At 47.8% G+C, this 13,392-nt stretch overlaps 1 protein-coding gene across 2 annotated transcripts in view; it reads right to left on the bottom strand.

Moving 5' to 3' along the window:
* The window catches only part of LOC118782468 (cytosolic carboxypeptidase 4-like), a 137,162-nt gene extending 133,646 nt beyond the window's left edge, over window positions 1-3,516 (bottom strand). For both annotated transcript variants that reach the window (XM_036535839.1, XM_036535840.1), the window contains exon 1: window positions 3,437-3,516. In XM_036535839.1, the coding sequence (XP_036391732.1) occupies window positions 3,437-3,512 (76 nt within the window). In that variant the 5' untranslated portion in view covers window positions 3,513-3,516. The remainder of the gene's footprint in view (window positions 1-3,436) is intronic.
* Window positions 3,517-13,392: the final 9,876 nt, after the last annotated feature.

Raw genomic sequence — 13,392 nt, 5'->3', positions numbered from 1 at the left:
CATCAAATTTTACAACCAGAAACACAGAGAGAGGCACCCCCTCCCCCTCTCAGACTTCTGAGGAGATCACACATCCATCAAACAAACCCTACACAGGCTGCACAGTGGAATTACCATGGCTGTGTGAATCATTCACTATTAATAATAAACACTTTGACCCTGGAGTTAAATTACCCTGCTGCACTGTTTAGATTTGGTCACAGATAATTCATGTGTCTGCTTTTGCAGTTAAGCTTGCTAAAGCCCTCACTGGCAGCACCCAGAGACAGCTGGAGACAGTCAAGGCTGAGAGCATCACCCACTGCACGCCAACATGGTGTTTATTTTCAAAATGAACCATTCCATAGGCTTATATTTCCGTTAGCATACCATCTACTACTGAATTGCTTTGGTTTCGTTAGTTTTAACTCAGTATTTTTGTCTCTGAAATGTTCAATACCATCACAGTACTCCATGATAATCAAACAAGGACAAGAGGAAAGACACCATTCCTCCTGAACCAGGAAGCGAAACCCAATTCACTTCTGCGAGACTCAGAGGGCTGCAATCTGACCACTGACCATGCATATTTTGGGAAAGAAAACCTTAATACCAAACCAATAGTTTGGTCAGTCATACCAAGCAGAGAGCAAGGAGAGTGTCTGTTGCAGCACCGATTCATACAAAGTTTGTACATACAACCAAACACTGGTTTTTATATTCATGCAGAAACAGTTAATGGACCTTTTGAACAGGCTTGACATCATGATTCCATTATAGCCGCTCCCTCTTAGAGCCAGATACCCTGCAGATAACAGGGAAGCCTGACAGGGCCTCTCCCAGGCCAAGGGCCTCTCCCAGGCCAAGGGCCTCTCCCAGGCCAAGGGCCTCTCCCAGGCCAAGGGGCTCTCCCAGGGCGGTAAATGAGCTGCTCCACAGCACCAGATTCCCCTCCAAACCCTTTTAAGTTCCATTCCTTAAACAAAGATGGCAAGTCAGGACTTTATCTGGTTGTCAGGACTTTATCTGGTTGTCAGGACTTTATCTGGTTGTCTGGTTTATCATTTCATAAGAACATACGAAGTTTACTGATGAGAACAAGCCATCCAGCCCAGCTAGACTCCACATTTTGCAGAATGTATCTACGGCTGTGTCAAGCCCGGTCTTCAAGACACTTAGGGCTGGTTTCACAGACAGGGATTGAGCCTAGTCTTAAACTAAGTTGTTTCTCTGTATGGAAATCTCCACTTAAAGAAATGATTCAGTCTACGACTAGGCTTAATGTTGTTTGTGACACAATAAGTGACACTGCTTCTATAAAAAAATCTGCCTTCATCCAAAAGACAGCAGCTTCCATGGCACAGTGTCCCCATCATTGACCTTGGAGTTGTTTTTGTACTTGGCCCAGAGGAAACCTGGTTCATGAACCCCGGTTTGGACACAGCTACCATGTGTGCCCGATGACATCTGAACGGGACCATAGTGCTCTGTTCTGGAGCTCAAAGTCCTTCAAATGGTTATTAGACTCACAGCACATGGTAGCTCCACCCATAAAGCAGCTAATGAAGCCCCCCTCTGCCATCAGCAAAGCACAATGCATGTGCCTGTAATGCCCCCCACCCCAAGGGTCCTGCCTTCACACACCCATAAACTCTCCAGCTCAGCATCAATCTCTTTTTTAAACACACTGTCTTTACCCTCTGACCACGGCACTACGGCACCGTCTGCCTGCTAATTTCGCTCAGGCCTCATTCCTCTCTCCCTTCACTGCTGTGCTCATATGTACTGTAAGGAAACATCTTGTCTCTGTGTCTCTGACACTTTTGAACTTGAACTTTTGCTTTGCAGCAAATCAAGAAACTTAGGTGTGAATGTTTTATTCCCATATTCCAGCATTAACTGAACAGTAGCCCTGTAACAGGGGGTTAAACATGTACTGTAATGCAGTGCCTAAGTGCCTCTCATGTTGGTGATACAGTCATTGTGCTGCATGTATGGGCGGCAGTGTAGCATAGTGGTTAAGGAGCAGGACTCGTAAACGAAAGGTTGCCGGTTGCCCTTGGGCAAGGTTCTTAACCCACAGTTGCCTCCGTAAATATCCAGCTGTATAAATGGATAACATTGTAAAGAACTGTAACCTATGTAAGTCACTTTGGATAAAAGCGTCTGCCAAATGAATAAATGTAAATGCAAAATTGTGCTGCATGTAATATATGAATAAGCCCCATGGAGCTCAGTCAGCTGGGAGAGAGTTCTGGGTCCCTCAGCTGGAATGCAAAATTCCCTCCTTTTTTACCAAAATCACCCCTGGGGAGGATGCCCCCCCCCCCTTGATGTCCCCTCCACACATAGAAGTCTTCCTGGAAAAAAGGGTAATCTCAGGCTTTTTTTCTGCACTGGATTTTGTGGATGGCATTTATCGATTTAAATTATGTTAAATGTTCATGACACATCACAGCTTTTGTGAGGTCTGTGTTCTAAACGTTATTGTTCACTGCACTCAACCTAACCTTAAAGTTTATTCTCGGTAATTTAAATCGATTTAACTAAATTTAGCTCCGTTTTGTAATTTGAATTTTGGAACACAAGAAAGCTATAATGTGAAACATTTATGAGAAAGGTTTGGGATTACTTGCCACTTAATTATTCAAATTTCCATCCTTGCTAATTAAACAATCTTGTGCTGTAGCTTTCGCAATAGCACACAAATTTCAGACAATCTGCGGTGTTTCACGAGCATAATCATTTATTCTTATTATGCGATTGGTCTCGATTATTCTGTGAATTATTTGTTTTATTGTTAATCAAGGAGGATAAAGGGGAACAGGTTCAAAGTAATGATAGATTTAAAGGTAGTGTTCAGGCTTCCCCTGTTTCCAGCTCACCCGCTGCCACTGCCCCGGAAGCATTTCACTGAACTTTGGAGGTGTGCTCCCTCATCAGGTATGACTAAAGGGAAAAAAATACAGGAAGAAACCTAACGCCACATTCTGGGGATAGCTGTTATTGCCATAAAAATAGCTATTCGACATATTGCGATGGTTATATCACCCAGCCCTAACACCACCTATCAGAAAAACAGACAGAGATACACAACAAACGCGTAGGTGTGAAAATACAGACAGCGCCACACAGCGAGACATTGGTCAGACTTTCACACAGGCATGACGAGATCATCACAGACGTCAGTCAAATCACTGAGGTCACGCAGGGAAAAAACCAACAGAAAGAGCACATGAAAAAAAAAATCGGCAAGCAAAATCCAACAGAAAATGTACAAACTCTAGTGCTTTTCTGAAAGTATACTTTAACAGAGCAATGAGTGGAGATGTGATCAGGTCAGACACAGTGTGGACACCCCTTGCAGTGCCTGTCCTGACCCCGTCTGAGACCCGCAGTCACGACAGAGAGGACGGCTAGCGCACACTCCAGGCACACAGGAGCTGTCTCTGCTTACCGCTGCGCATGCCATCAGCCCAGTCCCTCAGGGTTCCCCTCCAGGTGAAATTGGTGTATTTACTGTAGCTGAACATTGCTTGTACGTTACTCGACAGAGCCGAATAGAGGAAGCTGAGAAAGGCTTGCTGCTTTTCAGCTGTTGTCCTCTGCCAGCGTCAGGACCCCCCCCACCGCTCCACACACACACACACACACATACACACACACACAAACACACTCACCCCCTCCTCCCCCCGACCCCCCGTGGAGCGTTCAGGGCAGGGCCCACCTGGAGTCTGTAACACCCCCTGCACAGACGCTCCCTTTGGATAGCAGCCCAAATGTCAGACAGTGACGAGGCTCTCAAACTCGCCACGTTCAGGAGGGCATAAATCACTCCCCCTCCCTGGGCAGCACCCTGTGGGACTCCCTCACCCAGGGCGAGGGCAGATGCACTGGGGTCTCTGGAGAGGTCCCAAACCTTCCCCAAGCACACCCCGCCGTCCTAGGCATTCCCCCAATAGCCGAACACATGAAAACACACAGTAAATGCTTTCTACAGGACGCAGGCAGATACTCACAGTGAAATCCCCACCCCGAGGTCTGTATGTGTTCAGGGTTATGCATTGTAAACCGGGCAGTTATTCCTTGCATAATGTTTATCATACAGCACAGAGGGACTGAATTCCTCAGTTTACGGCGTTGTCAGTTGCCATGGTAATAAATGGGCATGTGGCAGCCACGGTGTTGGCATGCTTGTTTTAAACTCGGGGCATTTTTCACATTGCAGGACACATCACAGACACGGCACGACCCTAAACAGACCCAGTGATTGATATTCCGTGACCCAGTTCAGGAAAACCCAGAACCCCCTGCCTGCCGAGTGCCGCCACGCACCAGCCCACCTCCCCCCACCCCCCCCGACCACGGTGCCAGGACCAAGTCTTTAACTTTTACTGGCAGCCATGTCAGGCACTCGGGGCAGCTGGGAGGAGCGGAGGGGGTGACAGGAGAAACGTGAGGACAAAGCCGGTGCAGGGCAGTGTGGGAGCGGGCCGAGGGGCTGTCCGGCAGGCCTGGCAGCTGTAAATCTCTGCAGAGGGACTTCCAGCCCCAGATTTACGGCTCCAGGACGTCCCCCGACCTGTTAATTAGCACCACATCCACAGAGTATCTTGGGGCGCCGCAGAGGCCTGACAGGGGCCGCAAAACTCCATCTCTCCCTCCCTCCTCATCGTGAGCGTCCCTGTCGAGGCCCTTGAAAATAACAAACATTATTGTTCCACAGCTGCAGAAGGAGACAATGGAAGCTTAATTTCAGCACGCCCTCGCAGAGCTTGCCTGTGTTCGGGTTCCCCCGGCCAACACACCGTGCAGTCAGGCTGAACCCCCCTCTGGGTCCCACCGAACCCCCCTCTGGGTCCCACCGAATCCCCTCGCGGGCACCGCTCTGTCTGAGCCGACAGATGGCGGGGGGGTGGTGGGTGGGGGGGGGGGGGGGGGGAGCAAAGGACAGCCCTGATAAACACACCCCTGTTTTAGAAGCGGGGGTCCCGCACACCAGGCACATCAATTCACCGACTCGCACAAAGACAGTCGCCTCGGGAACGCGAGCAAAATTTAATCAGCAAAGCAGGAAAAGTTGGGGACCAATTCTGAGCTGCTCAGTCTTCAGCAGACAATGTGCAGGGGAACAATGCGCTCAGGTCTCCAGACACCCCCTCACGTGAAAAGGACTAATCCCCAAGCAGAGGAACATGTCCCTGTTATGGGCATACCTGTTAGCGTGTGGTTCATAACACCTGTTATGAACCACACGCTCATTAAGAACAACACCCTGGCTGCAGAAGAGCTGCTCTCATTCTGCGCTAAGACTTAACAGGTGCCAAGCTGCTGAGCAAATCAGAGCCTGGAGAATAAGCAGGGAATGGGCATTCCACACCGCATTGAATTACAGACTCCAGGGGGCGCTGTCTGTAACACAAGCCTTTTACTGGCGTGACTCAGGCACTCTCTCTGGGATGTAGAGGATTAAACTGCAGCCGCAGACCTGAGCTACACACTCTCTCTGAGACTAACAGGGAAGTGTCTACTCTGTCAAGTAAAATAAAAATAAATAAAAGAAATAAAACCCGTGGAACGCGCTCATCGAGGCCAAGTCTTCCAGTGACTCTCAGCGCAGTGCTTAATTATGTTTACGTCAGGCTCCTCGGAATCTTTCCAATGACACGCCAGAGTAACTGGGCCCAGGAGTCAAGTGTTAAAGTCACACCAAGGAGCAAATTACCCAGAATTACCCAGGTGCGACGGGTGACCATCAGCTCAGGAATCCATCAGTCAGCCTGAGACATTATCTCCAATTACAAACATTGCATCTGAAAAACCGAACTGTCACAACTCTCTGTAATCCAGTAGCATCGAACCTTTCCCAGTGTGCAATTCAAAGCACATCCTTCTGTTTGCCATTCTGGAGAGTGAGTCAGTCTCGTCCTTGATGTGCAGCCGGAACAGTCATCAGACACAGACATGAATCGCGATCGAGGTCGTGCATGTGCCTCATTCTCAGGAAGTCGCAGGTGTGGTTTCAGGTGTGACAGAGCACCACAGCGGGAACAGCACCGTTTCTGCCAGAATAATAAAAAACAAATCACTTCCATGCGCAATTATAAGACCACATTACTTCCACATGGATCTATGAAGCACTCTTAAGATCAGAGGTTACAGGACCAGACTCAGATTGCTCAGTTCTGCATGGTGAGACACTAAGAAAGATGCAAGGGCTTTTAGGAAACTAATGAAAGCCCAGCTGCCCCCGGGGTGTTCTGAGCGTCAGGGGGCTGTGGGAGAGCAGGGGGGATGCAAGCACCCTTCTGTCACTCCCAGAGCTCAGCAGAAGGTGACGCTGGCATGCACTGCTCGCAGACTGCGGCAGATTCACACTGTTACTCATCGGCCTCCCTTGTCCTGCCACTAACCCCTGGATGCACCATAAACTGCCAGCTCATCTTCAGAGAGACTGCTATAAAATCACCCCTGCCTTCCAAATGACAACACAGAAAGAACTCCTCTCAGATCAATCTGCTGCTCTACTGAAACAAAGAACATTTTCCCCTAAAACAGGCCTGGCAGTCTTAACTGAATCCAGGGGGTCATTTACTGCAGTGTGGTGCCAGATTAACCTGACTTTTGGTTGTGCAGAACTCTCTCAAGATGAGTCTCCACCAAACTCAGGTGCCAGTCTGATTCCAGAAGGCCAATGACTTTTTGATTTGAAACACAATCAGCAAACTGACCAAATCCATCACAGGATCTACCCCCCCGCCCCCCCACCAACCTCCATCATCAGAAAATCTGTGCTGTCCAGGGTGACCCATGAATGACCCCCGCCTGCTGTGAGGAGGGACAGAGATGTCCGGCTTTCAGCACAGCCTCTCAGCACCACCCCTCTGAAATTGGATGCTCATTTTCATCCACAGACGTGTGAACCCCACAGGGTTACGGTGTTGTCCCCGTCTGAAACCCAATCTGCCGGGCGGGGCATGACAGGACTCCGCCTTTTCCAATGGAGAAAACTGTGCTGCCGATCAGCACCCATCAGCCCCCCACCCCGCCCTGCAGAATCCCCCCTCCTGCAGAGCTCCCCCACAGACCACCCCCCCCCCCCCCCCCCCCCGCTGTAACACGAGCATGCTGCACGACTCAACTTGGCATGCTGAGGATGGCAGAAATAGCTTTTTCCATACAACATGAAGAGAGAGCTGTGTAATCTGAGCCCCCCCCGACCCCCCCATGACACCCCTCCCCGCCCCGACATGTGCGTTTGTGCCTGAAACACACAGACACCTCCTGAAGTTTTATATCTCTGCATCTCCAGTGGTGGAGAGAGGTGTCAGACACCGTTGCCATGGTGAGGAGAAACACCTGTTTGTCTGAAGAGCTCCTCGGCAGCAGTGCCAGCGGGCGGGGGGGGGGGGGGGGGGGGGGGGCACTAAGGCTGCCTCGGACTGCTCCTCTCACAGCTCCTTTAGCTCACTGCTCTCCCTTTGCCCCCGGAGATCACAGAAGGCCTCCTATGGATCGATGGGATACGTTTTGTACTGGAGGGTGGAATTCACTTCTTATTAGGGGTCTTCCAGTGTTCTCATAATATGCTGCTCACACTTGTAAAACTTACTCTTCTGCGTAAATGTTTTCTGCACTTTTAGCACAACAGTATGTGAATAAAGGGACAAGCTGATCACTAGCACAATAGGGTTTAACAATAAAAGAAAACTGAAATGAGTAGTACACCTGATATGCCTGTATTACCATGTGGCCTATTTGAAAACTTCATTTCTAACCATTATTAAGGAGCAAACTGGCCTGGTCTACTGTGGTCTAAATGGGTTGTCTGCATTCAACCAACAAGATAAAACATCTTCCTTATTAATATCTGATAAACCCCATTCTGTTCCGCTGCACTGTAATACTAGCTGATCTGATATGCCACAGTCTGAACCTTTTATAAAAATGGTCTCCTTTCATATTTGTAAGAATAACAACCACCAAGACATCAAGAAATCCAGATAAAGATGGCAACACCATTTAATAGAGGGAAATGGGTCTTTTGCTCCGATTTGTAGTCTGGCAAATTCAGAGGCATTTACTCCCATCTAGTGGTCAATGTTGGCTGATAATACTGTGAATACAACTGCACTGTACAAAACAGACATATTTTAAATCTTGTTAAACCAAGTAAACCAAAACTACCCTTGATGTAGTCTTAGTCATAAATGCTGTTCTAATTCAATTTCTAACATCACAAAGACCTTTAGAACAGACTGTAACATATCACATTAGGCAGGCATTGAATATACATCCGTAAGCGACGCAAACCCCAAAACACGTGCAGAGTGTGCCTTCCGTCATGACCGAAAGAGTGCTACACACTGTCACCTGTGCTGTATTAAATCTATGTAATAGTAGAAACACTTTACTAGTTTAATTTAATCTATTTTTAAATTAACATTTTGCTATTCATTGACTTGATACATTACAAAAATAGTAAAAAAAAAATCACAAGCTCTGCTCTAGGTCTCCTTTGCTTGTTTGTGGGGCTTCTTACCTAGCTCTCTGTGTCTTTGAAACCTGCATTTCAGTGCTTCCATGATTTTCTCTTCAGGCCAATTTTAATCAAGAGCAGGTCTTGTTTTTCTACAGGCTGGTGATGGTGTCACATTTAGTATTCAGGACGCCAATCAATCAATAAATACAGTGATCAATCAAACAACCTCCCTCCTTAAAGCAGTACCACAAGGCTCAGTTCAGCTTTGCAAATGGCAAATTTCCTGTGGAAACCCTATATACCAGAGAAATAAAGAGCAAAGAGAAATCTATAAGTAAAAACAGCATCCTAACAGACATGGTCTCAACACCAGCCCTCAAGACCACAAGATCAGCCCTTCCCAGCTCTCTCCTGACTGGCAGCTTTTTCTACAGTTTTGCGTGAAATGTGATATATTCAGGTAGCTTTTCCTACAGTGTACTGGAAACCCTCATCACTGAAGTGCATTTTGCAGACAGACTGCACACAAAACACAGAATAATAGGAAAGGTGCATAAATATGTGGAAAACACATGCCAGCATTTGTGGAGCGTTTGGGATGCCTGTGCAGAATGTGATCGCCGAGGTGAGAGAGCCGGGAGAGCACGGGGGTCAGGTTTCGCTTGTCCTGTCATCACGCGGTAGCGGTGTTATTTACTCGCGGCACGGCTGTGCTGCTCGGGGGGGGCGTGGCTAACAGGAGCGGGGATGAGTGACAGGGGCAAGGCTAACGGGAGCGGGGATGAGTGACAGGGGCAAGGCTAACGGGAGCGGGGATGAGTGACGGGGCGTGGCTAACGGGAGAGGGGATAAGCAACGGGGGCGTGGCTAAAGGGAGAGGGGATGAGTGACAGGGGCAAGGCTAACAGGAGCGGGGATGAGTGACGGGGGCGTGGCTAAAGGGAGAGGGGATGAGTGACAGGGGCAAGGCTAACGGGAGCGGGGATGAGTGACGGGGGCGTGGCTAAAGGGAGAGGGGATGAGTGACAGGGGCAAGGCTAACGGGAGCGGGGATGAGTGATGGGGCGTGGCTAACAGGAGCGGGGATGAGTGACGGGGCGTGGCTAACGGGAGCGGGGATGAGTGACGGGGTGTGGCTAACGGGAGCGGGGATGAGTGACGGGGCGTGGCTAATGGGAGATGGGATGAGTGACGGGGAATGGCTAACAGGAGTGGGGATGAGTGATGGGGCGTGGCTAATGGGAGCGGGGATGAGTGACGGGGCGTGGCTAACGGGAGTGGGGATAAGTGACAGGGGCGTGGCAAACGGGAGTGGGGATTAGTGACGGGGGCAAGACTAATGGGAGCAGGGATGAGTGACGGGGGGCAAGGCTAACGGGAGCGGGGATGAGTGACAGCGCATGGTCTCTTCGCCAGACCCCAGGAGGGTATGGAGGCCCATGAGTGAGGCTCCTGCACAGAGCAGGGGGGGTTAGAACGTCACTGTGGGTCAGACCACTGAGATCACCTGGTTAAGGTCAAAGGTCATTTTCCACTAGCTCTTCTCTGATCACTTTTGTCAGCATATTTTTAAAGGACTTACGGCTGCCCCTCCATCCCCACAACCTGAAGTATCTGCAGCATATTGCTATATTGCAAATAGTATTAGTCACTTTACCATCAAACGTTTCAGGGTATTATAGTAAAATCATGAAATGCCACTTCTAAAAGTAAATCGTCATCTCCAAAGCCAATCGCACTGTGAAGCAGAGCCTGATAAACACAGCCCATAATAGCAAACCTGCGTTACCTGATTTCAGGTACACAGCATGGTGGCGTTTAGACTGCACTGGTCTCTAGAACACACCTGTTGAAGGCTTGCTGAAAGTCAGTGTCACATCATGGTTCTCAGACAACCGTTTTCTACAAGCCTCTGACAGAGTCACTGCGGAGCACAAGCTTGGCCTCTCAAACCCCTGCATCCATCCTCCATGTGTCTACTTAGAACAGGTGAGGGTCAAATCTGGAGAAATTTACCAGGAATACTGTGGAAGAAGACACCCTGAAAGACTTCAGGAGCAGGTGTGACTGTGTTAGACAGTCTAGACTACAGGCAGAATGGTGAGCCTAGAGCTGGGCTCGTGCCTTCTCCTCTCAGTTTATTTATTTAACGGTTATTTATGCTCTTTGCAGATCATAACCCACTTCTTGGTTTTTGGTGTTTTAAAGATTATGTTTTTCAAGTTGGATGAACTGTACATTGTTTTAAAAACACTGTCTTTTTTAACAAGTCTAATCTTCCTTTTCTTATGCATGTCCGATTTCATTATGAGGAAGCGTACTGAACCTGCCATAGGCGTGGCCTGGTACGGAATTGACCTTGAAGACTGACTGCGGACTCGCGTTATAAAGTCTTTGCAGTGCATTGAAAACAGCTGAAATACGTGTCAATGGATATCTGTATCAACAGCGGCGGCGAAATTTGAACGACTGCGTGACGCCCCTGCTAACACGCTTCACGCCGGTTTTCTCACGTCTCAAATCACGTTGTCGTCTTTTTCCAATCCAGTTCATATTCGCGTCTCCGTGACTCTCGTGTCCCTCGCTGTCCGGGGGGAGGGGGGGGCGCGGGGAGCAGGCACTCGGAACACAGCAGATGGTATGAAACAAGGACACGAGCCAGCATTTCAACCGTGGCATTGCGACGCGGGAGCTATGTCCCTCGGCCTTCCAAACGTGCGCGTTTTCCCTTCTGCGAGCAGCCCAGTAATTAAGTAACGTGACTGAACTTATTTTAATGGTTAATATATAGCCAACACCAGCTCACTTAATCTGTTCTTTACCATATTACTGAAATGTAGTGACTGGATTAATGAGCCAGTAGAGCTGAGAATAAACTGTGTTCCAGAGAGGTCATTAAATTGCGATTATCGACATAGGTGAATATTAGAGTGAATTTTACTCCCGTTTAAACACACATTATATATATTTCGGTATGCAAACAACGACGTGATCGCTTACACAATCAGTAAGATATGAGTATCATATGAGTATCAGTTCGTCACAATCAACCCTTTGCTGTGGGGTGAAATCTATGGTGCAGACTAAAACATGTATATGTGTACTGCAACCCTTTACATTTATGATTCATACACACTGCAATTCTCTCTATTTATCTGGCAAAATAAAAATGAAACACACACTTGAGCATTTGTGTGTTGAAATCAGTGTTCATGTGAGACTTGAAGGTTCAATTTTCAACTTTTCATGTAAAATAATAATAGGGAACATGCCAATCATGGTGCACAGCTGCGCATATTGCTGTGAACTGCGCAACAGGAGATTTCATAGTTTTATTTTCACAGTCCCCGTGGTGCCAGATCACAGCCTGTTCTCATCACATTATTCAGTTTCACTTATGGCCATCAGACGGCTAAATATGGGGCTGCAAACGAGGGGGCTGTGAAAGACTGCCCTGACGCCTCGCTTCTTTACTGCGGGTCGTGAAAGGAGCCTGGCACGGCGGCCGCGGCCGGACCCCCGCCGGCACCGCTCCCAGAGCAGAGGAATGGTGTGAGGACTCTGCGTAACCCAGAGGAACAGCGTCTCAGCACCGCTGCTCCCTGCGGCTGTCACAGAGACAGCTGCAGTGCGCTGTGACGCTGAGGGTCTCTGTGGGGCAGACAGCACGGTGTCTGCGTCTGCAGTCTGGGGCCAGCATGTACCGTACAGTACGCACCCTGGGGTCTCTCCTCTCGGAACAGACTCTTCCAGGAGCGCTTATTTATACATGTACATTGTTAGGATGCGACTACAATTTGCATGAAAGTTATTGTGATACTTTAGTCCGCGATTCCTTTCATTTCATGCCATTCTTTTCATCATTTTCATTTAAAGCGTTTAGTGTTCTTGCTTTTTTTGTTTCCATATATGTTTCACACCGTGATACTGATTATTAACACCAACAATAAAATACATAAAGGTATTGATAATAATAAAACAACAATAATAATAAAAAACGAAAAATATTTAAAACAAAGATTTTTAATAGCTCATACAAGTCTCCTAACTTCATTTCCAGTGGAAATTTTCGGTAACGCCAGTCATACTCATCTGGCACACTGTTCCCATAAGGTAAATGTTAGAAATATGTTCTGAAGGGCGGGGCGGCAGTGTAGCGTAGTGGTTAAGGAGCAGGACTCGTAACCGAAAGGTCGCCGGTTCGATCCCCGCTGGGACACTGCTGCTGTACCCTTGGGCAAGGTACTTAACCCACAGTTGCCTCAGTAAATATCCAGCTGTATAAATGGATAACATTGTAAAGAGCTGTAGCCTATGTAAGTCGCTTTGGATAAAAGCGTCTGCCAAATGAATAAATGTAAATGAATAAATGTAAATGTGAAGAAAATCTAAAAGCAACACTCAGGAATCAACTGGGAAAACTGCGCTGTGGTTTCACACCTGATCCATCTTACCAGTCATTGAGGTTTTTAATTACAAATTGTCTCCGATCTATGAGTTTAAATCAATATTTTATTTTCATTTTATTTATTTTTTTTCAGAGAGGAAAATTCCCAGGGAATTGCACCACAACCACTGAAACATCTGCATTACCACCGAATGAATGTTCTGAGAAAATAATGTTTCTAGTCTGATGCTGCCGCAATCCCCAGCCTAACTCTCAGCACACCACTGGCCAACTAAGGCCTCCGTACTGTACTCATAAACCCCTTTATTTGTTTGTTTTAGCTTCTTTCTGCCTGGTGCATTAATTCACTCCCACGTGCTGTTCAGAAATTGGTTTCGACTTTGCCTTCTTTAAAGCCTGTAAATGACGAGTGTTCCAATCTGAAAATAAAATTAGAAATGACTCAGATTTCACCGGTCTTTCAAATGCGGCTCTTTTTTTCCCCACTAGTTATTCCACGCGCTTCGCGAAGAAAGGCTCGGCG

Source organism: Megalops cyprinoides, chromosome 8 (assembly GCF_013368585.1).
Source record: "Megalops cyprinoides isolate fMegCyp1 chromosome 8, fMegCyp1.pri, whole genome shotgun sequence".
Classification (NCBI taxonomy): domain Eukaryota; kingdom Metazoa; phylum Chordata; class Actinopteri; order Elopiformes; family Megalopidae; genus Megalops; species Megalops cyprinoides.
Note: the sequence above shows the minus strand (reverse complement) of the source record. Positions and strands in the feature narration are given on the sequence as shown.